Raw genomic sequence first — 27,868 nt, forward strand, 5'->3', positions numbered from 1 at the left:
TTTCAAGTAACAAATCTCTGTTCCACTGTCACTGGAGCTCATGAGCAGCTGTTTCTCCATTTAGCTCCTAAAGTCTTTTGCACAGTAACTGATTTTCCACTTGCACTTTCCTTCTAGATAGTCAGCCTGAGTGTTTATGTGGTTCTACCAGAATACACTGTGTGTTAATGTGATGTTTACCAAGCACTCTTGTGCTTTGTAGTTCACAAGAATACAGATGACCTATGAAAAAGCCAAGATAAAGCCGCATTATCTTAACCAACAGAAACAATCCTGTTTTCCTCTGATTTTAGGCTATAACCTTTTTGACTGAACCAGTTTTCTGTCTGATGAGGGCCAGCATAACCTACTGGGAAATGCTTGTCAGCAGTCCCTCCAACACGTTACAGCCTCCAGGCTGCCAGCTCCAGCTCAGCAGAAGCACTCGCTTTTGATTACAGAGATCTCCAGTGTCGGCCAAGGAGGTGGATATCAAACCTGAGCATGCTGGGTGCTGCCAGCAACACTTCATAAATAATAGTAATGGAGTGTAATTGCTCATTAAGCCGAATCATAGCCCAGGGCCCTCCATCTGGCCAAACTCCCTCCGAGTTCAGCAGGAGCTTTGCCGGCAGGTGTGCAATGGGATTGTGGTCCCAGGCAGTGGTACCATCACTGGGGTACTGTAGCACCACTGCTGGGGGCTGAGTCAGATCCCCTTGAAACTGTTGTGTGTCTTTGGATTGATTCAGAAGACTTTAGCCAACCTCCCTTGCTTTACACTGCTCAGCCAGCACAGCTACATCTGCGCAGCAGTTATCCCAGATGGAATATGGAGGAGGAGAATTCCTGACACTGAACCGTGGGATTTTAATTTTAGAGAGGTGATGGAAACTCTTTCCTGTTGGGTCTCAAGTGGTGGTTTGTATGGGCGTGATTTGAGGCTTGAAAATGTCTCAGAAGCCTGCAACTGAAAACCCCAACATGTAATTGATATTGAAAAGTGTTGTGTCCCTGGTGTAAGTGTTATAAAAGCCAGACAAGCTGGTGTGCCTTCCCATCAATCACCTATTGCTATCTGACATTGGTGCAACCCTTTGCAAGTGAAAATAATTTACTGCCTCCCCCCATGAAAATTATTTACCATCCCCATTTCGGTTTGAACATTTACCGTTGTGGTTCAAAGCTGTGATGAATTGGTTAGCTATAAATTGTCTTTCCTCTCCCCTTCTCCTCCCACTTCTTCCTAATGTAACGCTAGGATGAAGGTTAAGGCATAGGGTGTTATCTGAAGCAAGTGCTCCATTCTCAGTGCCCCATACATCCTCGCTAATGCTTATAGCTCCCCTGTGGCATTGGGAAGCGTGATCGCTATTGTACTGAGGTAGAACTGGAGCTGGAGAGAGATAAATGGCCTAGTTATCAAAACTTCCTAGCCTCCCACAGCCCTCCTTGGGAATACAGCTACAAATGACATTCAAATGATGCTGATAGATGTGAGCTGAGCAGGCAGCGGAACGTGTGCAGTCCCGGTGCTGCACCCAGGCCAGCCCCTTCTTGCTGATAGTGTCAGGAGAGCTCAGCATCCCAACACTGGCTGCTGACACTGGAGGAATGTGCATGAGATACCACTCTGTCTGCTCTCATCGGCTTGTAGACAAACCCCTGGGGCTTGCAAAGGGTCTAAATCAGATGGTGACTGAGACACACTGATGCTGGAGCTTGCAGAGCTGAAGGGAGAAGTGTTTTTTTCTTCTTTGGCACAGAATTTTCTCAGTTTAGATGCTCAGAGGGTGAAATATGGGAGGGAAAACAGCCTTTCTTCCACCCAGCTCTGCAATGACAGAAGTGTGTTTTTGAGTGACCTGGGATTGTCTGGTCCAAGGCAGTATGGCCTGTAGTGGGTCCAGAAACCACCTCCAGCAGCTCCCTTTGCATCTGTTGTCTTTCTTGATGTGTGAAACAGAGGAAGGACTGCTCAGATCATAAATCCCTCAAGAATGGAACAGGAGCAAATAGAGTAGGTGGCAAATCTGCTTCTGAGACTGAAAGGGTTCTTGGGTGTTTTGGCATCTCTTCAGGAGATACCGGGAAAACGCCCCCATCTGGAGGAGGAGAACCTCCCATGAAAACAACTAGCAACCTGCAAAGCGTTGCATTATTTTATTTTATTTTAATTTTATTTTATTTTATTTTAATTTCATTTATTTAACTTAATTGCATTTCATTTTATAGGCCATTTTATTTTATAATTTATTTAATTTTATTGCATTTCATTTTCGTTTTAGACCCTTCCTATCCTCCCAAGGTGTAGCTATGCGAAAGCTCAGCCCTGAAGGCAGGTTTTTACACGAGAGCGGCGCTCAGAGGGGATGTGTCTAGTGCACCGTGGAAGAAATCCGAGGGCACCGAAAGTGTAAGGCACACAAAAGCTTGTCTCTTCCCTTCTTCCTTACAGCCAAGAAACTGAAAAGAAAAAGGCTGCAAGGGGTGTTGATCATGTCCCGTCAGGTTTTAGGTCCGAGGACTGGAGCAAGGTGCGGGCCCCCACCAAAGCGGAGAGGGCAGTTCTTGTGTCCGCGGGTCGGGGCGGACCCCTCGGGTGCGAGCTGGCCCGGGATCCGAGCTCTGCAGGAGACCCCCGGCAGGGGCCAGGAGCAGCATCTCCCGCCGGAGACCCGTGCAAAAGGCGCTCCCCGGCGGGGCTGGGGCCGCCCGGCCGCGCTGCCCCCAAGCTCGGGCGGCGGCTCGGGCTCGGCTCGGAGCGATCCGCGGCGGCAGCCGGCGCCTCCGGCCGCCCACTCGCCGCCTCTCCCGGCATCCTTCATCCCCATCCTCCGCTCCTTCCTGCTTCGGCGGTGGAAGCAGCCCCCCGCCGGGGGCCGGGAATGCCCTCCCCTCCTCTCCCTCCCTCCAGCCGCAACGGGGGAGGGGGGCTGTGATGCTGCAGGGGGATCCCCGGGAGCCGAGCGGGGTCTCCCCTTCCGCCGGCTGCCGGGATCTCCCCGCTAGGCGCCGGCGGCCCCAGCGGCTGCTGCCGGGGGGTGGCAACCGGGGGGTGCGGGGTACAAGGCGGGGGGGGGGGGGGGCGGCAGTGCCGCGGCAGAGGGGGTCGGTGCCGGTGTCCCCCACACCGCGGATGACTCGACAGCCGGGGCTGGGGGAGCGGGGGGCGGGCGCCCGGCTATTTGCTGGCTGCATACAATGGGCCACTCCCTAACGTGAGGGTTGGGGGGAGGCAGGAGCCGGGAGGAGGAGGAGGAAGAGGAGGCGGGAGGGGGGGTGGGGGGGAGGAAGGGGCTCGGGCATCGGGCTGGTAAATAAACTCCGCGATGATTCCCCTCCCTCGCGCCGGCCCAGGTGCGCGCCGCGCTCTTGCCCGCCCGCTGCCCGCCGGCCGGGGTGACCTGACGGGGATGTGACCGCCTCCCCCTGCCCGCCGCTTCTTACCCCCTTCCTCCATAATATATATATATTTATATATACACACACTACACACGCACACACACACATGCATTCACAGATGAATATATATATATAAATATATAGAGAAGTCATTTTGGGGGGAGAGGCGGGGAGCTCGGATCATGGCCCTGGGGCTCCCGGGGCTGCCGCCGCCGATCCGCTGCTCGCCTCCGGGGCCCGCCGGCGACCATGGGGCTGAAGGCGCGGCGCGGCGCGGCGGGCGGTAGCGCGGCCGGCGGGGCGGCGGCGGCGGCGGGGCGGCGAGCGGCGGCCGGCGGCGACCCCGAGCAGGGCTCGCTGGCCCTGGGCAGCGGCGGCGACCGCGACGGGACGCTGCTGCTGGAGGGCGGCGGGAAGGAGGAGGGCGGCAAGCGGAGCCCGCCGGGCCTGGGGCTGCTGGCGAAGACCCCCCTGAGCCGCCCGGTGAAGCGGAACCACGCCAGGTACCGCCGCATCCAAACTTTGATCTACGACGCCCTGGAACGACCCCGCGGCTGGGCGCTGCTCTATCACGCCTTCGTGTGAGTACGCGGAACGCGGAGCGGGGCTCCCGAGGGCGCGTCCGGGGCTGCCCCGGGGGGCAGCGCCCGGGGCCAGCGTTTTGCTTTATCATTCTCGGTGTAAAGCTCTCCGGGGGCTCGCCCCGGCGCCGGCTGCGTGCGGAGCGAGGGTCTGATACGGGGTGTGCTGCTGAGCGGCTTAATTCCTCATGTCGTCGTGTTTTCCGAAAGGAGAAGCCGCTTTTAACTCTGTGTGTCTGTCTTGCCCGTACCTCCACGTTGCCGTGGAGTGGCATTCCCGAGCCCCTCTGTCTGAGGCACTGGAGGAGGGATGCCAGAAAGACCGAGCTCTGAGCGGTTTTAAGGCTCGAAGTGCTTCAGGGGAACGCGGCCAGTTCAGCTCAACCTGGAGCGTGAGGTTCAGCTCGCTGTTACATATCGCGAGTGAAACGATTCCTTCCGTAGCTAAAAGCGTCAAATGAAAACCACCGGGTTTCGGTCTGATAAGCATCACCCCGCAGTGCATGAAACCCGAGCGTTGCAGCGCTGTCAACCAGAAAGTTACACTGACCACGAGTGAACCGAGAGGAAATAAACTCGTTTTATGGCCCATAGGTGACAAGTCAAGAGAATGACAAGTGGTTTGCATTCCTAAAAATTCTGTTGCCTTAAGTTTTCATAAAGAATATTGAAAAGATCATTCTGCGAACATCATGGAATGGAGTTGGCAGAGTCGTATTAAAATTAATGTGTGTTCTAGTGTTGTGAATGTGTTTGAAAACCCAGGGGTTCATCGGCGATCGCGGTACTGTTTTTCTTTGGCGCTATGCGGTGTGCAGGGCTCTATGTGACAGAGGATTTAAGCAGCGTTTTTTGAAATTGGTTTATTTGCCAAAGACAAACAAAGCTCTCTAGGCTGCATAGTTTGTGAGCCTGGAGCTGGATCTCAGGAAGTCCTGATCATTGGCATAGTCCTTGCACCTGCAAATAAACAACTTGAATGAAGAGCTGTGATTTTACTTTCAGGCACATTGCTGTTGATGTTCGCGGTGATTTAGCCCCGAGCAAGAATTAAAAGGCAGCCTTCACTACTAGAGTGCTGCTTGCATACCACTTATCTATTGCTGCTCCCCTCTTTTCAGTGTTTATTCTACATCTTTCGACTCACTTCATGTTTTCCAGCTTAAAATCTGGATTCTGTGACACTTTTTTGGTTCTTTCACCTCTTTTTGTCGTAGGAAAACTCGTGGTAGCAGGTAGGGAGTGACAGCACTGGAATTGTGTTTTGCTGGGAAGGCTCTTTGGTCTGGAGCTTTCTGTTAAGTTGTGTTCAGTATTGCATAATGCTCGCTGGGGAGAGCTGTGACTGGACAGAGGAGCACCCCTTTCTGCCTTGGCCAACCCACACACATCAGTGAGGCTTGAGCACACAGCAGAGCATGCCAAGCAGTTTGCACCCCTCTGTGGCAGCTGGGTCAAATCTGTGTCCAGGCTCATGTCTGAATAGAAGCAATAGGACAGTGGATGTGTCTGGAGAGGCTCAGGTGAGCTGAGAGTCACACTTATTTGCAGTGGTATAAGAATTTCCAAGTTACAGCATTCATTTTAGATAACTCTCTAGATGTGTGCTTGACCTTAAGATACTTATCCAATATGGGTCACAGAATGGGCAAAAAATCATGACGTTTGTAAGGTTTGATCCTTCCTAGGAGTGGACCTGACACTGTGTGGTCAGCTTCTCTTTGATGACTGCTCAGTTCTGCAAAACTGAAATGTCAGTCTGACTCACAAAAGTCAGTAACCTTCGTGTGAAAATCATCAGTGCCAAGTTCAATATTAATGAAAATGAAACAAAACGAAACACTTCCAGAAGTCCTTATCTTTAAAGGAAGTAAAAAGCACAAATCTGCCAGCCCAGTATGGACACTCCATCCCTTCCTAGGACATCCAGAGCATTTTGCTGTCCAAGTTGTCCCCACTGAGTTTCTGTTCAATGTCAGCTCCCTCCGAACTCAGATGAAGCTGTGAAATCTTACCTCACTGTAGGATCCAACCCTACAACAAGAATCTGCTGAGGGAGATGGAAGAGTGTGCTGGGATCTGTCTGACAGGCTTCAGAGCTTGTTCCTGCCACTGGAGAAGGAGGACCTGATCAAGAGCAGGAGCTGTGGGGAAGCAGTGTCTAAGTTGATACCCAAAGTCTTTATTCTTGCTTTCAAATGAATTGTCTTTTAACCTTTTTTCCTTCTTTAAAGGGGTGTCTCTCATTTGGAGGTGCTGCTGTGACACGGTGTAGCTCCATCCCAGCAGGCTCCCAGTGCTTCTTTTCACACTGGAACAGTTTACACTTTTCCTCAGGAAGGCAAGAGATAGCCAGTCTTCACATAAAATCTACAAATTTGATCCTGCTTTAATTTTCAAGGAAAGTCCCATTTATGTTATCTTAATGGCGTATTACACTTTGCCTCATCTTCTGAGTAACTTTGCAGTAAGAGCCGTGCACCCAAAATTAACCAGTAAGATTGTTGCTGTCAAATACAAATAACTAGAGAATAAACAGCACGAGGGGTTGCATGGCTGGATATTATGAATTCCTTATAGATCCATGCATTCAGAGGTGTTTAACGAAGAGATTATGCGAAGCAGTCCAGTGATGTGTATATCCCAGGGTTTGGGAGGCAGGTAGCTGCTGTTGGAAGAGCTGCAGCTTTCCAAGACATGCTGAGGGTGTTGTGTGAGGGGCAGGAAGGGGCTTTGACAAGGTCTTTGTGAAAGTTTTGGATCTCACAGTTCAAAGTTTTTGAATGGGTGGTACAGATGGGATCTCGTTAAATCACCCAGAGATGCACATATGGCTGCAGAGGGGTCACGATCCTGTGTGGATCTCACTGCTGTAATGTGCTCATAAATAAGGCTCGAGCGCTGCCTCTCGTAAATGCTTGCTTTAGTTGGCGTTGGGTGTTTTGAAATGATTCTGTCTAAGGAAGTAATTCAAGGCAAACTCATAACAGGATCAGGCCTTACCAAGCCCTAGGGACAGAGATGCAGTGGAGAAAGGGAGTAATTCCCGATGGCAATTTTAGCATTCAGCTTTCACTGGCAGTAATTAAGAGGAAGTGTTGTGGGATACTTTCCTTGTGACTCTTCCTTCTTTGTTGTGCACCAGTGAGTTTGTCCAAGCCTGTCCTTGGGGATTTGGTCCCTAAAGAAGCTGGCTCTGTTTCCTTCACCATCTGAAAACATTTGTTCTCTGGTAGCTGTACTAGACAAGAGATTTATCTATCACCCATGATGTTGCCCTTTGCTGGGTCACCAGGGTTCATGGCATTCTTGGCAATATGGCAATGTCTTAGGTCCTGTCATGTTAAGAAAAAATTGTTTCTCCCCTGAAAAATTTCATGCCCGTAAAGCTAAACTCTAGTTGAACATTTTCAGAATAAAATAAAATACAGTAACTTAAGATTTTGAGATATTTTTGAGATACTTCATTTGGAAATGTCTCTTGGGGGTTGCAGGTCAGGCTACAATCCATCCCTGTTCTTTTCTGATCTCACGTCACTGTAGGTACAGCTGACGTTCCCATGATATTCTGTATTTCCCTTTGTGTTAGGCAGTGCAATATATTGTAGGAAACCCCTGCAGTTGTGCCTCGTGGGATGTGTGCTGTGGCCAGAGAGACAGACTCAAGACCTCTCTGCCTCCACAAACCATCCAAATGCTTTATTTATGCACAAAAGCATTAATGAGTAGAATGAAAAACTGAAACAAGTAAGATTTCTATTTTTCCAGTATTTTTTAGCTGTAAGCACGAAATATTTAGTGGATAAAGGACAGAGTCCAAAAAGGTAACATGATACAGGTTGTTTGGAATTGCAATTTGTGGAAAATTTTTAACCTGACTTAAAGAGAGGATGAAGGAGAGGTAACTAGGAGATATTCTCATTTTCATGTAATCTTCTGTGACAACTACAGCCTTTACTTTCATAGAAAAATAAGACTAGGAAAGGATTTGGGATTAGATATTTCTTTTTGGTGAAGTGTGCAATATCACCTACATTCTGCCAGTGTAGATCCCCACGACCACCATCACATGCTGATGTGAGGGAAAAGCCATGGGGAGCATTAGAGAGCCCTTCTCTATTTGGCATGCAATCTTCTTTCAGTACTGCTTAATAACTGGAATAAAATGAGGGGGCAGAGTCATGCAGTCTGTCAAATCAGCAGCATTTCTGGGAAGCACCGGCAAGCACCTCTTACATGACTGATTGTAGGTGGGTTGTTTGCAGAAAAGGGTGCCATGGGATTTGGGGAGCAGGTTGAAGGTCTGGAGGCTTTCCATTATTCTCCTCTTTGCCCTTCAGGAGATGCTCCATTAGATGTGCTCGCCCTCCAGTCTCTGTGAGCCACCTGGAGGGAGATGGGAGAAGGTTTGGGGTAAAAAGAGAGACAAATATGAATCCTTTCTTGGCTTGTTTGGCATGGACTTGTATCTAAGTGAGTCCCTAGAGCAGCAGAGCGAGCATGGTCCATTAGCGAGTGCCCTTTGCTTATGTGTGTGCCAATAGGAGTTCTGCTTTAATTATTTATGCTAATTTGTCATAATGCATGGATAAATATTCTGCAGTATACTTTGTAAAAACTAATGAAGTCTTAGTCATTGGAGACCTTACCACACACCCCTGCTCTTGCAGCTCCCCTGAGGCTTGCGGAGCCGCCCTGGGACTGCGTGTGGTTTGAGGATGCGACTGTAGCTCAGCTGCTGGGATCAGCTGGCACCACAGCAAAGCTGGGATTTGCTGGGGGAACGAGAAGAGGCAGCACAGCCTGGGGAAGCCACTGACTGGGTAATGGGTGGCTGGTGATCCCCAGTTGCAGCTCTGGAGTCCCTTCAGCTGCTCACAGGTGCCCAATGCTCGTTTAAGCATCCAAACTTCCTTTGAAATTATGGACCAGGCCCTTGGGTGGGAACAAGTGTACACCTGCAGCCTCAAATCTTTTGTTTGGGCATCAGTGCTGACAGCAAGACCCGCTCCACGGTGGGTACCCCCAGGGTGGGTTGGTTTGCCCTGCATTCCACATTGCCATGGCTGCACTGCCACTTGCCGAGTTTTGGTGCTGCTCACGCCTGCTCCATGCCTGTGGGAGCTGCAGGCACGGGGCTTGCAAGGTGCACAGGTGTGCCTCAGTGTCCCCAGGTCCCTGGGGCTGCAGCTCCCTGGGCACCCTGCTGCAGGTTCAGTCTCCAGCTCAGAGCAGCCTCATCTGGATGGGCGCGGGAATCCGCGGTGGGAGTGCCCGGCAGCACTGCCAGGGCCAGCAAACACTCAGCAGTTGTTCTTTCAGTGCTGCCAGCTCAGACCTGGAACAGCCCCTCAAATACAAGTCATAGTCCCTGGTGTTAGGTCTATAAAACTGAATAGCCCCAAATTTAATCAGTTTGACAAGCAATGATATAGCAAAGCCACTGCAGCAGCCAGCAAATCACAGTGTGAGGAGCAGCAGCATCTCAGTGCCACCCCAGCAGTTCTGGAGACACTGTCAGTGGAAAAGCCCAGGACTAGATTTATCTCAGTATCCTCAGCCTGGACTCTGGTCAGAGGTATCACTCTTCATAAAAGCCATCCCAGCCTCTTCAACTGCCTCTGTTTGTTCCTTGTTGGAAACAAGGGATCACGGTGGGGCCACAGCAGGGTCTGCACACTTCTGGGAGAGCTACTGGGCGAAGGGGACACCTGAGCTTGACTGCTTGTTCTAATCTGAAAGGGACATTAAAGAAATGGCACAAAAATGAGGAGGGAGCGGCTTTCTACGCTTGTGGAAATCAAAACAAATTTAATGGGAAAAACAGTAACTAAAGACTGTGTGTCTTAACAGCTGGATTAAAAAAAATAATACATATAATGCCAGTCAGATATCACTGTGTGCTTTTGTGTGTGCAGGTGAACATGAAGGTGCTCCAGTCATTCTTGCTTCTCCCAAAGATCACCTCAAAATCCGCTCAACCAGCATATTTCTTTTCTTTGGTAGTCCTCATCTTCAAATATCACTTGATTGAATAATTTTTATTTATAGCTTACCCGATATACAAACCTGTGCATGTATGTAGAACATAATTCTGTATCCCTTGACTGCGTGTGGAAGGTCAGACAATGGCATGCATACTCAAGGACAAGGTCTGAACTTGAGGAATTTGATTAAATAGCTGGAAGAAACTTTCTGATTAAAATTGATCAAGTGAGCATTAAGTTAATATATTGTGTTGTTTACAAACATAAAAGACTGGTGACCTTAGACACAGCCAGGTGGCTGGGTAATACCATGATCAGCCTTGCATGGTATAAATAAATGATAATGTTTATTCTTGTATTTAATAACATTATATTCCCTTTTCGAATTTAAGAATGCCATACTCTCTTGTGCATGAAGCTTTGCAGAAAGAACAGAGCCATGCATCTGCTATTGCTTCTGGCAGATACTGTATTAAATGGGATAACTTAAATATTAATAGCTTTGCAGGGAATAAGCTCCACAAGAGCTGTTAAGTGTATGCTGCCTTCTGTCTTAGGATGGTAGCTGAGAAACTTAGCATTTTCTGTGGAGAGAGGGGACATGCCCCAGGATATTTAGGTTTTGGTAACCTACTTGGAAAAAGGCAGTTTTGGAGAACTTCCAGTCTGGAAATCTCTAAGTTGCCTTCTCCATTCCTAAATGAGCAGATTGCACAAATGTGTGTTTAACTTGGAGCAAGTGAAAGGTCCCACTGAAGTCAGGAGGAACCTATCCAAGGCGACACTGAGGCAATCCAAAGCAGAAGTGCATGACTGGGATTTGGTGGAAAGCAGCATCTTCCTCTGTACAACCAGTTCATTGTTCTACTCAGGTTTGATGGTATCCTTGTGAGCTCAACTTCTTCACAGGATCCATCACAAATTGTCAGCTTTTCCATAGCTGAATAACCACCTCTGGTTGTAGGATACCACCAAGATACCACCTTGTCCTCCTTAGTGGTGCAAACCATGCAGAGGTGAAGGTGTAATATCTCTAACTCTGTTAAATCTAGTCTAGAGAGATGCTGAGACCCTGACATGAGACACATCTGGTGTCTCCTGAGATGGGATTTGCTCTCACTCCCCTCTCACTCATGATTAATCTTGCCAAATCTTTCTCTCTTTGATTTTTCTCAGTTGCTGGTGCATGGCAGAGATCCATTGTGTGGCAGTGACAGAGGAGGAATCCTCATCCTCTCTGGGTGGCTGTTGTCTTTTACTTCCTTTGACTTTCCATGCTTTATTTCATTTCATGGATACTTGGATCTCATTTGTCCCTGTGTTTTCAGAGCTGTGGCTGACAGTTACATGAATGTGCTTTGCATTCCTTTGGCAACCCGTGTTAGTTTGTGATTGTCGTGTTGACTCTCCAGTGCTGGGGTTTTTTTAATCCCAAGTGCTTTAATATTTACTTTATTATGTCTTCAATAGTGTTTTTATTGCATTTTAGATTAGTACCTCACAATTATGCTAGCATTCAATTCTCTCCTTTTTCTAGATTATTAAGGAAACAGTGAGGCCAGAACTAGCAAACGCCCTTCAGCATTTCACTAAACAACTTCCCTGCTTCCTGGTTAATACAATGTAATTTGTTAGGGCTTTATTTATAGCTCTGGATCCAGTTTATAATGTCATATAATTTCTCCCAGTCATCTGAATTAATATTAAACTAAAGATTTTATGATACATGCACCTGTGTCAAAACTGCAAATATTTCCTCATTTCTTTTTGTTCAAACCTGAGTTTCAGGCTATGTTTATCTGTTCTGTGATGTGCATTTAATTGTTTTCTCTCCAGCTCAGATTTTTCATGCTTTTGACATGGTGTGTATCTCAAACAAAAAAATAATTATTTGTTCCAGGCGCCATCCACCACTGGAGTAGAGATAAAGCAATGCTGAAACTTAAATATCCCAAACCATTCAGGTCTTAGTTCTTCTGTGTCTTATAGAAGCCATTAGAGTTGGGTTATACCTAACTTTATGTCAATGATAGAGATGTTAATCATAAACCAGAAGACTCTTTATAGGACAGTCCCCATGGAGTGTATTTCAGAGTGTAAAATTTTCTGCTTTCAGTGGGGATGGAGGAGGAGCAAGTGCAGCTGTTGAGGGACTGATAGTGAAATCCCCAAAGTGCCTGGTGGGGACCTGCCCACCCGTTCTCAGCAGTGCAGCATCAGCTCTGCTTATCTTTGCTCCCCTCATCCCTCTCCATGCAGGCTCAGAGTGTTTATGAGGAGGGATTACGCCCTGAGGAGGGAATGTCAAGAGCAGCTGATTGAAATTGCAGGGGAATTAGTTTAGGAAGGTAATTACACGAACTGGAATTTGCTCTTCTACCTTTGCTAACACTGTTGCTCCTGTGGGATGTGCTGGGAGAATTTCAATGCACACGGCTGAGGCTGCCTGGTCACACCTCAGACACCTTCTGAGCCCTGGCTCCACACGCAGCCCAGGACCAGCCTTGCTCTGCAGCTCTGACGGCAGCTTTGCTTGTGCCCAGAGCAGTCATTAGCCATGTCTTGGCTAATTGTCAAAGCTGTGCCAGGGATATCCCAAGCAGTGACACACACACTGACTGATAGCACAGCGCTGCTGGGTGGTGGTTTTGTTCTGAGGTGACTGAGTGACAGCACAGAACAAGTGCTGCCACAGACCTGGGACCACTCCCAGTCGGAATCTGAGTGTTGCTCCCTGCTCTGGAGGCAAGTGAGGTCAATGATGTGGACACTGGTCATGCCAGCTGGCCTCAGGGACCGAGACCTGGGATGAGCATCTTTGGGTTAATAGAGCAGACATAATTTGTGTATGTGGGGTCTTACCACTTTGAGGTTATCCTCCTGGGTCTGTGCAAAATGACACTTTCTGGGACAGAATCTTAGAATAATTTAAGTTGAAAGGGACCTTTAAAGATCTAGTCCAACCTCACTGCTGTGGGTAGGTTCAGTTTCAGCAGGTTGCTCAAAGCCCCAGCCAACCTGGCCTTGAATGTTTCTGGGGATGGGGCATCCACAACCTCTCTGGGCAATCTGTGCCAGTTTTTTATCATCCTCATTGTAAAAAAAGTCTTCCTTATATTTAATCTAAGTTGATGCTCTTAGTTTCAAACCATTACCCCTGGGATAAGACCTTTCACTTAGACCAAGGCACAAGAAATCCTGCCCCACTGAAATAATACAGGTTTCACCCTAAATGTGTGTTCAACAACATATTTTACATTCCACATCTTTTCTCCTTCTTGTTCGTGGGACTTTGCCATGGCTTTTGCCTTTTCTGTTTCAACACTGCTTGTGCTGATCAAACTCCCATGGAGGTTTCAACTCTTCACCCCCACATCTTGGCATATTAACAAAAAAATACATTTTGTGATAGAAATCCAGGGGGAAGAGCCCACTGATCATTCATTAACAAACTTTTTATGTGAAATGTGAAGAAATTCCTGGCTGCTGATATTTGGCTATTTCTCTTGACTGTGTCTCACTCACTATTGTAGATGTTCCTCCATTACCTTGTCAGGTCCAGGGTGCAGAAGTGGGATCTGGCAGAGGCTGGGTCATGACAGTTCTGCTCTCAGAATATGGTGCTATCACACAGTGATAGCAGTGTCAAATACACTGCTCTCTTCAGTGTTAAATTACTTCCACAAACTGTATTTCCTTGCTCTTCCTCAGGGCTTGAGTGTCAGTCTTTCCACAACGGGACCCATCCATCTAGCACATTATCTGAGGTAGCTGTCTGGAATTCTTTTATGACTGCTGAAGAAAAACAGGAAATGGAACTTTCTGTAGTGCAATTAATCTCGTTCTAAAGACAATTTTAAAATGGGTAAGATTAATCACATCTTGCAGTACCTGAAACTCTTCCCTGACTACAAAGGAGACCTCATGGAGCTAATTTAAATTTAGGTATTTGCAGTGAAAACACCTGAGGAATGGGAAAGTTTCTGCCTGACCTGAGGGGCAAGGATCAGACACATTAGGACAGCTAAATGTAAATAGGTTCAAGTACAGTTCTGTGTGTGCAGTTGGTATTTAGCTTCTCTTTATAGTCAGTGAAGATTCAGTCAATACAATCAATAGATTTTAGGGTGGAACTCATCCAACCAGATGTGAGGGTCTGCTTTGCATGGAGATAAATCACAGCTTCAGCTCCACTGAGCAACTCTCACTTGTCTATAGCAGCAGCTGATCTTTGCTAAATGGCTGCAGTAAAAGCCACGTTCAGACAAGTGAGTTGTACCTCTAAAGGCAAGAGGAATATGTTTCTTATTATTATATCAACTTCTATTAATATTAGGCTCAATTCTAATTAAATATCTTTTTTCGAGAGCTGTATATATGTTGCTACTTGTTTTCCCAGGCCATGACAAGCCTACAGTCATCCCTGACATTATGCCAAAGAAAATAACATTTCAGTAGTTTTAAGATCTTTCTCTAGTTGGGATTAGTGAGTTTAACTTTACACCTTCCTTTTGTTCTCTGTTTTGTCATGGCCTTTATCTCCCTGAGCCCTCACATAAATTTGCTTTTGATTTATGATGGTAATTGCAGTTGATCTTGAGGTCACATTCAAACCCAGACGTAACTACCTATTATGTACTGTTGTACTGTGCTTCAAATCTAAGGCTGTGATTGACTCTGTTTTCCCTTTGTCTTTCGTATTTACCTGGGCACAGGAGCTACTGTGCTGGGAGTTTGCCAGCATCCGTCCTCCTTCTTCCTGTTCCTGAATTTCTGTCCATTTGCATCGCTCCTCTTCATTACATTACTCAAAATTACCTCTCAAAATCAGTGAGCAGGCATCACTGGTTTCTAGGTGTCTTTTAGGGATCAGAAAACATTTTGAGGATGGCTTGAACATTGTCTTCTTAAAGCCTGTAACAAGTGTACAATGTCAATTTGAATGACCTGGTGTGAATGAAGGTGATCATGAGGGTCATTCGTGGGCTCAGACAGTTTTGGAAGTGCTACAGTTTTTTGTATAAAATTGGGGACTTTGCAGAGATGTAAGCACCACTCAGTATTTTCAAGAGCATGCTCACTTTCATATACCAGCTGAAGCAGGAAACCAGCATAATTGAACCTAGTGGTGAAAATCGTTAGAAAACTGTATGAAATCTGGATGCATGCAAATGCCCTGACATAAAGAAGTGTATTTAGGTTGTGATGTATTCCTTTAACAGCTGCTAGTTTGTGTTTTGCTTGTTTTTGCAGGAGTACTGAGCCAGCAACCTCTTTTAGTCATGTCAGTGCAAATGTAGAGTAAATCCATTACAGTCAGGAAAACAACTGGATTTGGCTGCTGTGCCACAAGCTTGTTATAGACCCAATATAAAATCTTTTTACTTTTGTGGATATTCTGCTAATACCAGAGGCCAGGATCAAGGTCTTGCACACAACACATTTGTCCTCCTGCTAGTGTAAGACACCTTGAGGAGTGAGGTAAATAGGAGAGATGGAGATGCCCAGGCAGAATAACAAGTGATCATCAACCTATCCCAGAGCTGTCAGTATTCACACCGTGGTGGTCATGGCCTGTTTCCTTCGTGTAGGGAGCTGGTTTATTCACACATGGAGGCTTTTCTTCCCTCTTTGCTCCTCAAAGATGCAAGAAAATCTTTTCCCTTCATAAATCTATTCATGGGGTAACAAATCCAGTGCAGATTAGCTGGGGAAGTTGTGCAAGTGAAGGGCTGTCTTTCTGCACATTTCTTGGTGTAGGTCGTGTCTGATATCGGGGCTGTAGGAGGGAGTTGACAACTGCTACCATGAAACCATTTAATTGGGAAGGTTTTCGAGGCCTCCAGTCCAATCCACAGAGCAAGGTTAACTTCAAACTCAAATCAGGTTGCTTGGGGCTGTATGTACTTGAGTTTTGTGCGCCTCCAAGATTTGAACTCCATTATATTGTGGGGAACAAATTTGTTTGCTTTTCACAGAATATGTTGTTTAATGTGTTTCACATAAAATGCTGACTTCTGGGCCCAGAGTCATGGAGAGTTTTCTTCCTCCCCATTCTATTTGATCCTCAGTGTGCACGGACAGAAGCGAGGCGTAACATCTAGACAGAGATGCTGGGCAGGTGAGCCCTCTGCAGAGCAAACAATATTCATATTTAGCTAGAAAGGCAGTTGTGTGTCTCTAGGCTAACTCAAACCAGTGTTGTCTGTGTTTGGAGTACTGGCACTGGGAAATGCTAGGTGTAGTTTTCATTAATCAGTGAGGTTCATTGAAAATAGGAAATCTCTCCCAATTACTTTTTTCTTTTTTTTTCTTTAACAGATGTTGTAAGTTTACTATTTCCACCAATTTTTCATCATTCAGAAGAGTCATTCAGTTTCAACTCTGCAACTCTTTCTCACTTTCCCATCTTCTTCTCCCTGTCCCTCACTCAATCCCATCTTCCCTCTTTTCCTTGGTGGCCTTCATCACCTCACTGCTGAAGAACAGCACCAACCACTGGATCCAGCTCTGCCTTTCCTGCATTACGTGACTGTGACAGCAAAGTTGAGTCTGACTTAAACTTGTCAACCTAAGTGCTGATAGCAGGTTGATGGAGCTGACATGGCAAGTTGCCTCTTACTCATACGTAGCTGTATTTCCTTTTTTGGTCTTTTCTACCCCTTTTTTTAAAACTTATTTGATTTTGATATTGGGTTCACCTATGTTAGTATTAAAACTGTACCTCTATTTCCCCAGAATACAGACTCATCAAGAATTACTTTATCTGTATGGAGCAAGGTAGTTTAGGTGCAAGAATTATCTCTGAATCACCTTGTGTTTCAATGTCATTAGTGTTTCTTGTTTGGTTACACAGCTCCCTGATGCCAGGGAATGTGGCATCCAGGGGTAAAGGTCCTTCCAGTGGGCCACCTGTGACTTTGGGCAAGGCTTTTTGAGTCCCTAAGCAAGCAAATCCTTGTAGAGCTGTTGAGATTCAGGCCCACACACCTGTGAGTCACAGTTCTTGGTCCCTCTTTGCCCAAGGGAGGTGATGGTGTTGGGAAAGAGTGATTTATTGATGACCTGTGGAGGTAACAGCTTCCTTGTGGTGACTCAGCTTTCTTTTACGAAATAGGGAATAAGAAGTGGAGGCTGACACCCATTTCTCTTCCCAGAAAGGATACAAATGGAACTAGTATCCGTCCCTGGTCTAAGTGGTAGGAGGAAGTAGTGTAGGAGCGCAGCATAATCCATGACCTGCATGTTACTTCATGCACAGTCTGTATCACAGCTGCAGCTGTTGCTCCCAGAGTCAAGATAATAGTACCATGTCCTGGCTTGCAGCTCCATTTGCTGCCAGTGTTGATAACCAAGAAATTAAAGATGGGAGCTCTTGGTGTGACAATAAATGGACAGCAACTTTCTGTAGCAATTGAGCACATAGTCAGGGCTGAATTCAGCCTGAGTCACTACATTCCCCAGCAAATGGGATGAAAAAGAACATTGCTCCCAGAGACCAAAGAAGGACATAATCACCTCCAAAGCAACATTTTGTTGGACACCATAGGGGAAATCTGCTGTTATAGAATAATACATTATAGTTTTCTGGAAACAGTAACTCTAAAGAAGACATTAGGATGAGTGAAGAAAAGAGATTTCGAGCAGATGGAAATCTGTCTTCATTGGCAATGCTTGTTTTCACTTACTCTACCATGAGTTAATTTCCCAGCAACTTGAAGTAGATAATGTGTTTATTAGCATTAATCTGAGATTTCCATCAGTGTTTGTTCCAGGCTATGAAGATGGAGTTTCTGTTTTACTAGAGGGCTTTTTAATTGCATAAATGATGATATAGCATGATTGGAAGGGGATGCAGGATAAACTCAGGCTATGCATAAGGTCTAATAACAGATCAGATATCTGCTGAAAGAATTAGCATAAGAAATTTTCAATTTTCCACTTGTCATTTTTAAACCAAACTTGGGGGATTTTCTAGAAGACAGCTGTAGACTGTATCTTAACTGCAAAATATGGGTAAATCAGTGATTTTGTATATTCTTGGCTGGTGATTAGGTAGGACTGCAAGATACAGCCAGGAATATGTTGGGTTTGGGGATTGTTGTTTTCTTGATCCTTTTTTTTTTTTTTAAATTTATCAACAGATAAACAATTGAGCAATGAATTAACACTCAGGAAATGGAGCTTTACTTGCACCTTAACTGTATTGTTAACATCATAATGTAACATAACAGAAGTAGTAGCAGTTACAGTAATTGTGCTGGGATGCTGAAGACGAAATGCAGATGTCTTCCCTGTAAATGTCTAATTATGTCATTTCAGTCTCTTCAGATGCTGGTATAAACCATGGCTACAGGAGCATTGCTGATCTTGAGCTCGTCCTGAAGTAAATGAGACAGTGATTTATCACACCCCGATTACCTACGATTGTGCCAAATAAATAGGTATCCCTCGGCTGTTAGAGGAGCTTCGATACACAGCTTAGATGTAGAAATCTACATTACAAACACTGAGGTGAATCTCATCCTAATCACATTGTTGGAGGCCTTGTGGTGGTAATAACTTTGTGAAGTACTCTAGACATGAGGATAAAACAAGCCAGCCCTTTTGGCCTTGAGATGACTATGCCAAATGCTAGAATCAAAGTCTGAAACACCCTTCTCAAAGCATGTGAATGCATGAACCAAGATCACCAACTTTCTGCAGTGCTGAGTTCTTATTCAGTCTTTTTGTGATGCCCTTTAGGCTCACCTTATGGGGACCTCTGCTGATGTTCCCCCAGTTCCATTCAGAAGGTAAATCTCATTTAAGAGGTTTGCAGGACTGGGCTCAGAAATTGTTGCTGCTTTTTCTGGACAATGTAGTCCCTACATTGATGACCAAATAATGATTTCCAGAATGGTTGCTTGGTTGGTTTGTTTGTTTGGGTTTTTTGTGTGGGTTTTTTTTTTTTTTTTCCCTTCTTCTTATTGAAAGGGCTCTAAATCAATGTTATTTTATTCAGAATGCAAACACCTAGTTGAATCTCTTCAGTTATTTTAAAAAGCAATGTGATCATTTCTTCAGCTGTCAGCTCTCTTGAAGAGTAGGATGTAAGTTTTAGGTGTCCGTGCAGTCTCTTTGCCACTGATCCTGTAAGGAGAACAGATGGACCTGTCTGATGTCTGCCTTGTCCAGAGGGAAAAGAGAATGATTTTCAGCCCACTTGGTTAAAAAAAAGGAAAAAAAGGAAAAAAAAAAAGAAAAGAAAAGAAAAAAAAAAAAAAGGCAGAGGAAATAAAGCAATAAAGCCCATGTTTTTCAGAGTGAGGTAAGACAGAAGACAGCAATAGCTCAGGGAAGAAGCCAGCAGCTTTCAAAGTAGTTCCAGTGATGGTGACAAAACAGCAGCTGAGCTGCAGAATAAGGCAAGGGAGATGTTGGAAATAAAATTGCAAAAATGAGAGGAAAGAGGAATAACATTGTGAGATGTAAAAGAGAAGGAGAAGGGGAAATAAGACTCCTCTTGTAAGTCAACATCTTAGAAGCACTTAATGAAGGTGCTACTTGTACAGAGAAAACTACTTAATTGCCCACCTGGTGCTTTGGTGGCTGTTTCAGGCAAGTTGCCTGTTCCTGTGTAATTGCAAAGTGTCTGCAGTGTGCAGCCTGATGTTGCTGTTGATCTACAGGGAGACCCTGTGTGCTCTGGGTGTGCTGAGAACAAGCCCAGGACCTGGTCAGTGGTGGGGAGTCTTGCCCAGGTGGTGGAGGAAACCAGCTGTTTGTTGCTTGAGCTGTTCCTGTTCTGTAGAGAGCCAGGGGGCTGTGATTGCTGAGGTGGATCCATTGTCTTTGTACATGTCATGGTTGTCATCTGCTCTTGGCAGCACAGAGCTGTGAATTACATCCTGACACCCAAAGAGCAGGAGACTGAAGCTCTGTTTGTTATTCCGGTGCAGAGCTGAGCCCTCGGTGCTGAAATCCTAGGATAGTGTGCTTTGTGGTAGGTAATGTGGGGCCATCCTGGGACAGTGAACCTCCCTCTCTCCCCTACATGCTCAGGGTCAGCTCCAAACCTGAAGAAACCTAAAGAGAGACACCAAAGAAGCTGCATCTTCTATGCATGCTAAATGTGAGATAAAAGACGAATAGCTTAGAATCAGAGTCATTAAGGTTGGAAAAGAACCTCGAGGTCATCATTCATTGTCTGAATACCACGATGCCCACTAAAACATATCATGAAGTACTATGTCTATGTATTTTTGAACATTTTCAGCATGGTGACCCCACTATTTCATTCTCAAAACTAAACTTCATTCTCAAACCTGAGATTTCACAGGACTGGGAGAAGCACATAATGATGTGATGGTTTCAGCTGTTCTTTGTTCTCACGGCCTGACAGCACTTCTTTTCAGTAAGTTTGAGTTTCTTTACTTCTGTACCTCGTAAAATGCCCTACCTTGCAACATGGTATCAAGGTGCAAGACCTTTTGTAATTCTCTGTTATTGTTTTTGTATAATTTACAGGATGTTCCCTGCAGATTGGTAGTTGTTGGTTGTTTTTTTTTTTTTTTTTTTAAGCTGAGGCAGAGGAAAGTCGCTGGCCTCTCTATGAGTCAGCAAATCTACCAAAACATCAGGGTTTTAGTCTGAGATTAATCTTTGTGTCACAGCACCCTTTTTAAGCCCCCAAATAATTTGTGGTGGCAATAAGGGCATTATTACCAGTGTGTAGATGTTATCAGTCATGTGAGAAGTCAAGATGAATAGAAGGTGGATGTGATGGCAAAGGTTATGTCTGACATACCTGTGAATGTGTGTTTGAGATAGTGTAGCAGCACGCAGTCACTGCAACCCCTATTCCTGTTTGGATGTAGCAAGTGATTTTTTTACTAACCCAGAAATTATATGTATCGTATTTTATGTACTATAGAAGCACCTTCAGGGAAAAGCAGAGATGAAAACCCTTTAGGTTGTGCATCCTTGTTATCCCAGAGTACCCCAGACTTCCTCCAGCACTTCTAGGTCCTACCACAGTGCTTCCATAAAATCTACAGCCTTCTGAGAAGGTGTGGACACACCTGCCCTCCTCAGAGAGATGCTGTTCACCCTGCCCAGCCATCCCCTGGGCTCTGCACTGCCCAGGCAGAGCAAAGAGGATCCTCATCCCAAGCTGGGGCCAAATTTGTACATAATGAGACAAAAAAGTACTGTGACCACCAGCTGGGGCAAGTATAATTTAAAAAGAAATGAATTGTGCTCACTGTAACAATTGGTAGTCTCACTGCTTCAGTGTTTTGCAAGTATGTCACGGAGACAAACCTCCTGCAAGGAAAGACTGGAAGGAGGATAGTGCTGGATTTTCTGGTTCCCACAGAAAATGCTCCTTCCTTGCTCAAGGGACAGAGAGTGAAAAGGACAGTGTGAAAAAAGTGGGCCCGTAAATAGGAGAAGATGATATCTCTGGTGGAAAAGAGAGTGGTGCCACTCCAGAGCCAGAAATGGTTCAATATTAATAAATGATCGTTGATAACTGGGGATTAAACCCTTCATGGCTGTTTTGGGAGGACATTGGGAGTTAAAGGTCGGAGACCACTTGAGGGACTTTCTCATCTAACTGGCCTTTAAATGATGTTCAAAATACACCTGCAAGGCTGACATCCTCACTGGCAGTGTTTTCACTTATGCCACAGATTAAATTACTTTCTTAAGGCATCTCTGCTTTGTCACTGTTCCTGAGAGGATGTCACTGTTCCTGAGGTGGGGCTCAGTGAGAGTGCAGCTTGTGGACACACAAACTCTTGTTAATCCTCCTATTTTCACTCCCAGGGTGAGAAGACAAACCAACTAAAGACTGTCATGTTTCAGGGCTAATTCAGCTTTTTTTTATATCGATTCAGCTCACCATGGATGAAGGAGCTACTGACTTTGGACCTGGGGACTGTTCTGCTCATTGAGCTGAAGAGACAGGAGTAAAAAATTGATGGCATTAATTCAAGAACATGTATTTTTCTATGGCTGGTGTGTCACACATATGCAGCTGGCTGCTCATACACAGCCTGTGATGGGGTGGGATTTTTTTGACTAGTACTCCTCTTTGCTGAGGATGGTTGGATTTGTTTATCTGGAGGTCCCATCCATTTTATTCTCAAACCATGTTTTTCAGCCACATCTCACTCAGATTCATATACAAGCTCCTGGTAGATTAGGTAGATTTATTTGATTCACTTAACCTGAGATCCGTGGTTCTGTCTCCTTTTCCTCGGCCTGTTGACCATGGGAGACTGGAGGGTTTAAAAATGCAGCCTGTGTACATCCTCTGCCCCCACCTGTGGTCTCATCTCTGCCCTTCCTGCAGTGACCTGTCTCTGATGGAAATGCAGAGGATTTAGGGAGGCAAACAAAAATAGAGAGCCGTGTAACACTGAGGTTTTACTCCTTTTCTGGGCCACCCTGAGCTGTTGAGCTATAGAATCTCATGGCAGGTGCTGCTGCATTTTGGAGATATATGGGCTAAAACTGATGCACAAACCTTGAGATGCGTTGTGATCCTTCAGCTGGCAAGTGCTCATGCAAGTTGTTTTTGTTGTTGATTTATGCAGACAGCCTGAGGTTGGCTTTGTTTCTGGCAGCTCGGGAAAGCAAAGCCTGTTTTCGTGTCTCTGGATCCTGTGTGTGGTGCTGCTGCAAGCAGGGACTGGGGCAGGTTTGGCACAGGTGCTGGATGCTGCTGTCCAGCCCTCCCAGTCTGCAGTGTCTCAGCGTGTGGGGTTTGTTGCACAGTGTCTGCTTTAACTGGGCAGGGAAGCGACTGTGAGGAGAGAAGGGCTGGAATGGCTGGAAAGGGAAATGAGGTTTTGTCATTTGATGCTCAAAACTTGTTACAGTGATAACTGCAGCTTGGAGGCTCAATGGCTGAGCTTTGCTAATTTCTCAGTTATTAGGGAAGGCGGAGCAAGCAAGGAAAATGGAAGGTCTGTTCTTGGGAATTTGGACTTTAAATATTTGTGCAGCAGCAGCAAGAACCTGGTTATGGTCTGTGATCTCACTGTAATGAGAGTAATGTAATGCAAATGTAGATAAAAAACTGGTCTTTGCTCAAAGACCTTACAGTTTTAGTGTAATAGGGATATTTACAGGTGGATACAGAGGGGTGAAATGAAGCATTAGCAGTACTCACGGTTTGTCCTCAGTATAAACTGTTAGCAATGTTGTATATACTACAGGAACAGCTTATTTGAAGAAGAGCCATTAGAAAAGTCAGCAAGGTAGCTTCATGCATCTTTGCCTCTTCTGGCTTATGCCCGAGCAACTAATAGATTTTGGGTGAGTGCAGTAAGGATCTGACACAGGATCAATAAGGGCTGGCACAGAACTGTGAGAAGCTGCTCTTCCCAGCAGGAGGCAAGGGAAAGCACAGCAGGAACCACAGCTCAGGGCTAAGATGTCCTTTCAAGGTGGTCTTGTGGTGCTTGGGCTGTGCCCTGGCGCCTGAAGCCCAGCCCTCAGTGGTGGAGCTTTCCTAAGGATAATGAGCTGTGATTTAAAAAACGTGGTGGGCGCCCCTAGTGCAGCACCTCTGCTCCATGTCAGCTCCCCAGCCTTAGCTGGAAATACCAGGAGATGGATCCTGGATGAGACTTTCAGGGGTCCAAAGAGCTTCCTTCAGTAGCAAACAAATGGGCACTTTCTTCTGGGAGGTGTTTGTGGTGTCTCAGGAAAAAGCCTATGAGCCCCATTAGCTCTCTCAATTCAGCTGCAGAAGGATTTTCCAGAAGGATCCTTTTCTCATCTGTAAATACATTGGAGGTTATCCCTGACAACTGGAAAGGAAAGAAAAATGAGTGAGCAGCTCTGAGTGGTGTGCTGGAAGCTCTCAGAGGAACAGTGTGACTTCCATGTAGCATAAGCTGAGCTGGAACTTGGCTGAATATTCTGGTGAAGATGAAGTGAACTAAAAAATAAACTGGCTGAAGAGAGGCCTGTAGTACATAAATGCCAAAAATACATTTCTGGCAAAGCCATAAGACATTATACCTGTCTTTATCGTTCACTTTTGTGTCCTTTGGCTCTGTAGCCCTAATACTCCAGGGAAGAGCAGAGGTGGGAAATCAGAACTATAAGTGTGCAACTAATTTTAGAAATGCCGCTATGGCACATCGCTGCTCACTGATTTATTTAAATTTCTGGCTAGAAAATTGCTGGTTGTGGAGGAACGAGCTTATTCTGGAGACAACAATTGGAAAACATTAAAAATGGGATGGATAAAATGTCTTTCGGATTTCCATCATTTCTCATAATAGTCAGCTATTAAAAACCCAAACAGTTTCCTTCAAAAAAACCCCAAAATATTTCCAAGGTACAGCTTTTATGGTACAATTCTGAGTTGGAGAACTGAAGAAGTACCAGAAGAACTTGCTCAGTGTCTACATACGACTTTAACTTGGAAGTGTAAGCATTTTCAACCATTGATTTCACAAATGACTCTGTTGACGTTGAACAATGTGGCTGGATAATACACATATTATAAACAAGAGAAGTCTCTGGGTTTTTTCTCCAATTTGGTGTTTTAAGACAATGTCATTAAAGCAGCCATTATCTTCCATTTCTTAAACATGCTGTTGGTAGGATTTTCCAGGATTATAGTACAATGCTGATGTCTTTCAAAGGACAGTAACTATCAAACTTAACTCCTGGTGTGTATGCACTTGTACAGGCACTGGCATTCATAGCACCAGGGGCACTCGTGTAAACTCACAGACTTGCAAGGCACAGACTCAGCCTTTCACAGCTCGAATGGAGAGGTGTTTCCAAGTTGTGTCTGTTCATATTTCTGCATTACAGTCACCTCCCAGGCAACTCTCTGGCTGTGCAGGACAGGGAGATGCGATGGCTGAGCCAAAGCAGGGACCTGGTCCCCCTCAGAGGTGTCACATCCTTGGAGTCCCTCACTGAGGCTCCTGTGCCTGCAGCTCTGGGCTCCAGTGGACCCAGGGAAGAGATTCCTTATGAGCCTGTGCTGTGTGACAGGACAGTGAATTCAATGGCATGGTTGCCATGGCAGGAAGAACGGAATGGGTGGTTATGGGAGTGGTTAGGGTTTGCTACCCCTTTCCTCTTTAGGTAGTCCTGATCTCCAGTGCAAAGAACATTCTACCCAGAATTTTTATTTTCTGCTTAAAGTTGTCAGTGCTTTTTCAAACAGAGCATTTTATATAAATTGATTTTTTTTTTTTTTTCCTGGATACAGTTGGTTTTTGGACATGAGGGTGTTTGTTTAGGCGGGAGCCTTCCTTGTTGTTTTAGACAGCACAAATCCTTTGATACATAGGCACCCAAATTCATTGTAAGGTAGTATATTGTTAGCAAAAGAGATTGATATTCCAAATTTTCGAGACTACCTGGGGAACAGTAGTGAATAACAAATGTAGTTCCAGAGAAGGAGAGGAGTGCCTGTAATAGAGCAAACATCTTTCACAGTTGTGAGCTGAGTGATGACCAAAGCAGGTAGGTGCTGGAAACAATCAAGTGTAATTGGTCTGTTGGCATTTTAATAAAACCTTTAAAGCAATAAAAGCATTTTTATGAAAAACGGATTGTGGCATCTTTTCTAAGGAGGTCTTAACTTTAACTGCTGGTTTAAATGTTAATTATTGTTTTGTGAAACATCTCTTCGCAGCAGGTGATAAGCAGCAGAGAGGAAGCCTGGTGTAGTCAGCCCTGTGGCTGTGAGATCACATCCCTTTGGAGAACATGGTTCCACTATGGGTTCTCCTTATTCATCTCCATGTTCCTCACGAAATTTGGCCAGCTCAGGGAAGATTTACAGACCTCTTCTGCAGACTTGTTGGGGTATCTGCAGTGTGTACAGATGAGAGGAATCTGTGGGTTTGCTGTGTCATGTGAGTGAGGGCTATTTATATCCAGGGAAGCTGAAAAGGTAGGTATTGAAACTAAGCAGATTATGTAAAAATCAGTCAAATAGTAATTTTCCTTCAGGTTATAAAACAGCCTTCATTAAAATAGAAAAGCACAATCTTTAAGACTTTTTTCTTCTGGTATTGCCTGTATCTTAGTGTTTGGAAAAAGCACAGGGATCCTTCTACAAAAATAGCTTTCATAAATGTTGTTGTTAGCACCTGTTTAGGAGTTAAGAATTACAAAGCCATTTACAAAGAAATCTTGCTTTTGTATCTGCTCCTACTTAGGGGAAAAAAAAAAACAAACAACAAACCAACAACAAAAAACAACAAACTAACCAACAAAAAACCCTTTAGACCTATATTGTCTCTATTTTATCACCATTAGGCAAAAACACTGTAAAAGCAACTTAGATAAACTTGTTTATCCAATTTTGAATTATAGATGACCTGGCTATCTCTTAAAAAAGGTCTCTTAGTTGTGGTCACTCCCAGTTTGAGTTCAAATGCCAAGATACTTGCAGAGTTTCTTGCAGTCTTAACCACAAGGGGCCTTCTGTGATAATTGTAGCAGCTTTTTACATATATGTTTATCTTCTTTATTTATTCCTTTTGCCTTTGGAAGGTTTACGTTACCAGGCAGTCAGAGATGTAAGTGGATGTATAAGCTTTCCAAAATACTGGGAACTGAATACTTCAAGCTCTCTCAAATTTGCCTTTTTAAAAGAAAACTTTGATAATATAGAAATCATAATCTTCTCATTTCTCCTGGGGGTTCAGTTGTGATTTTTCCCATGAAAGTCTGCTGCTATTGTATCTTTCCAGAAGAGCAGAAATGCAGTTTTTTGGAAACATAACAGATTCATAGTCTAAAAAAATATGATGGTGTGGATGAGATTAAGAGGGCAAAAGAAGAAATAGCTGATACAGTTAAGTAGGAAAAGTGAAAAGTCTGTTTAGTAGGTATTGTGTGAGACAATAACTCATTTACTTGTGAGGTTTTACAAGTACACCTGCTCAGTGGGGACTGCAGTGGGCTGCTCATTGCTCAGCCATGAGATAAAATTGGTCCTTCCCTCATGTGCTCAGGCATCTCTGCCTGGACATCAGGAGACACTTTATAGCTCTCCGACTCACTTGGCAAGATAATGACAGAAGTATTTGGAGAAAGGAGATTTTGTTTCTCTGAAAAGAAGCAAGTACCTATAGAGGAATCCAGGACAGGAAGGAAATCTTTGCAGGAACTGAGTTCTGTTCTCTTCTATCTGAGGCAGGAGCATAATGTGGTTTTTCCTTAAGTGAATAAGGTCTTTGTGAAAGCTAATTAGAATCTGTCCATTCTGGGCTCAGAACAGGACTGCAGTGCACTACTGGACTGGCACTAGTTTTGAATGGTGAGCTCAGGTGTCAGTAGCAGCTGAGAATGGAGCTCCACAGGGGCCACAAAGGAGGCTGAGAAGGAAGCAGAAAGGCTGGACTCCTCAGGAAATTAACCCAAACTGAGGCCCATGTTTCTGTAGCCAGGCAGTTCCCAAGAGTGAGCAGTGCTCACAGAGCCTGGGCACATCTGCACATCCCTGCCGGGTACACAGATCCCGCTGCTTTGCTCCCACGGCTGCTATTTGAAGACTGTTCAAGGCTTTTGCTATTTTAGTGGCTGAAAACCTTTCAAATCCATATCTATATTTATGCACAGCCTGTGTATATTCATTTCTGCCTTTTGCCAATGCTGGTTTTCAGTTCAAACAGCTCTTCTGCTTCCCTCATTCCTCACTTTCCCAGCATAATTAAAGTGAATAGTCATCTTCTATCTTAACAGCTTACTGAAAAGATAACATTTGTGGATCGAAGAGGAAAAATACCCTAAAAACAGCCTTGCGATCCTTTTTTTTGGAATGTCTTCACAATTTTTGCCACCTTGTTTTATAATATTTTGTGATATTTATAAACATGAGAGACCTTAATACTGGATGTACTTCTCTTAAAGGTTTCTTGAAAATATTTAAATTTAAAC

The 27,868-nt window shown here is 45.0% G+C and overlaps 1 protein-coding gene across 2 annotated transcripts in view; it reads left to right on the forward strand.

Annotated features, from left to right (window-relative positions):
• Nucleotides 1-2,347: 2,347 nt before the first annotated feature.
• The window catches only part of KCNQ3 (potassium voltage-gated channel subfamily Q member 3), a 198,238-nt gene continuing 172,717 nt past the window's right edge, over nt 2,348-27,868 (forward strand). Inside the window, exon 1 of one of the 2 annotated variants that reach the window (XM_040079503.1) lies at nt 2,348-2,395. In XM_040079503.1, coding sequence (XP_039935437.1) covers nt 2,352-2,395 — 44 coding nt within the window. In that variant the 5' untranslated portion in view covers nt 2,348-2,351. Of the gene's footprint in view, nt 2,396-3,630; nt 3,966-27,868 lie in introns of those variants that run through there. The other variant, XM_040079486.1, reaches the window with a different exon arrangement.

Source organism: Hirundo rustica, chromosome 1 (assembly GCF_015227805.2).
Source record: "Hirundo rustica isolate bHirRus1 chromosome 1, bHirRus1.pri.v3, whole genome shotgun sequence".
NCBI classification, from domain to species: Eukaryota; Metazoa; Chordata; class Aves; order Passeriformes; family Hirundinidae; genus Hirundo; species Hirundo rustica.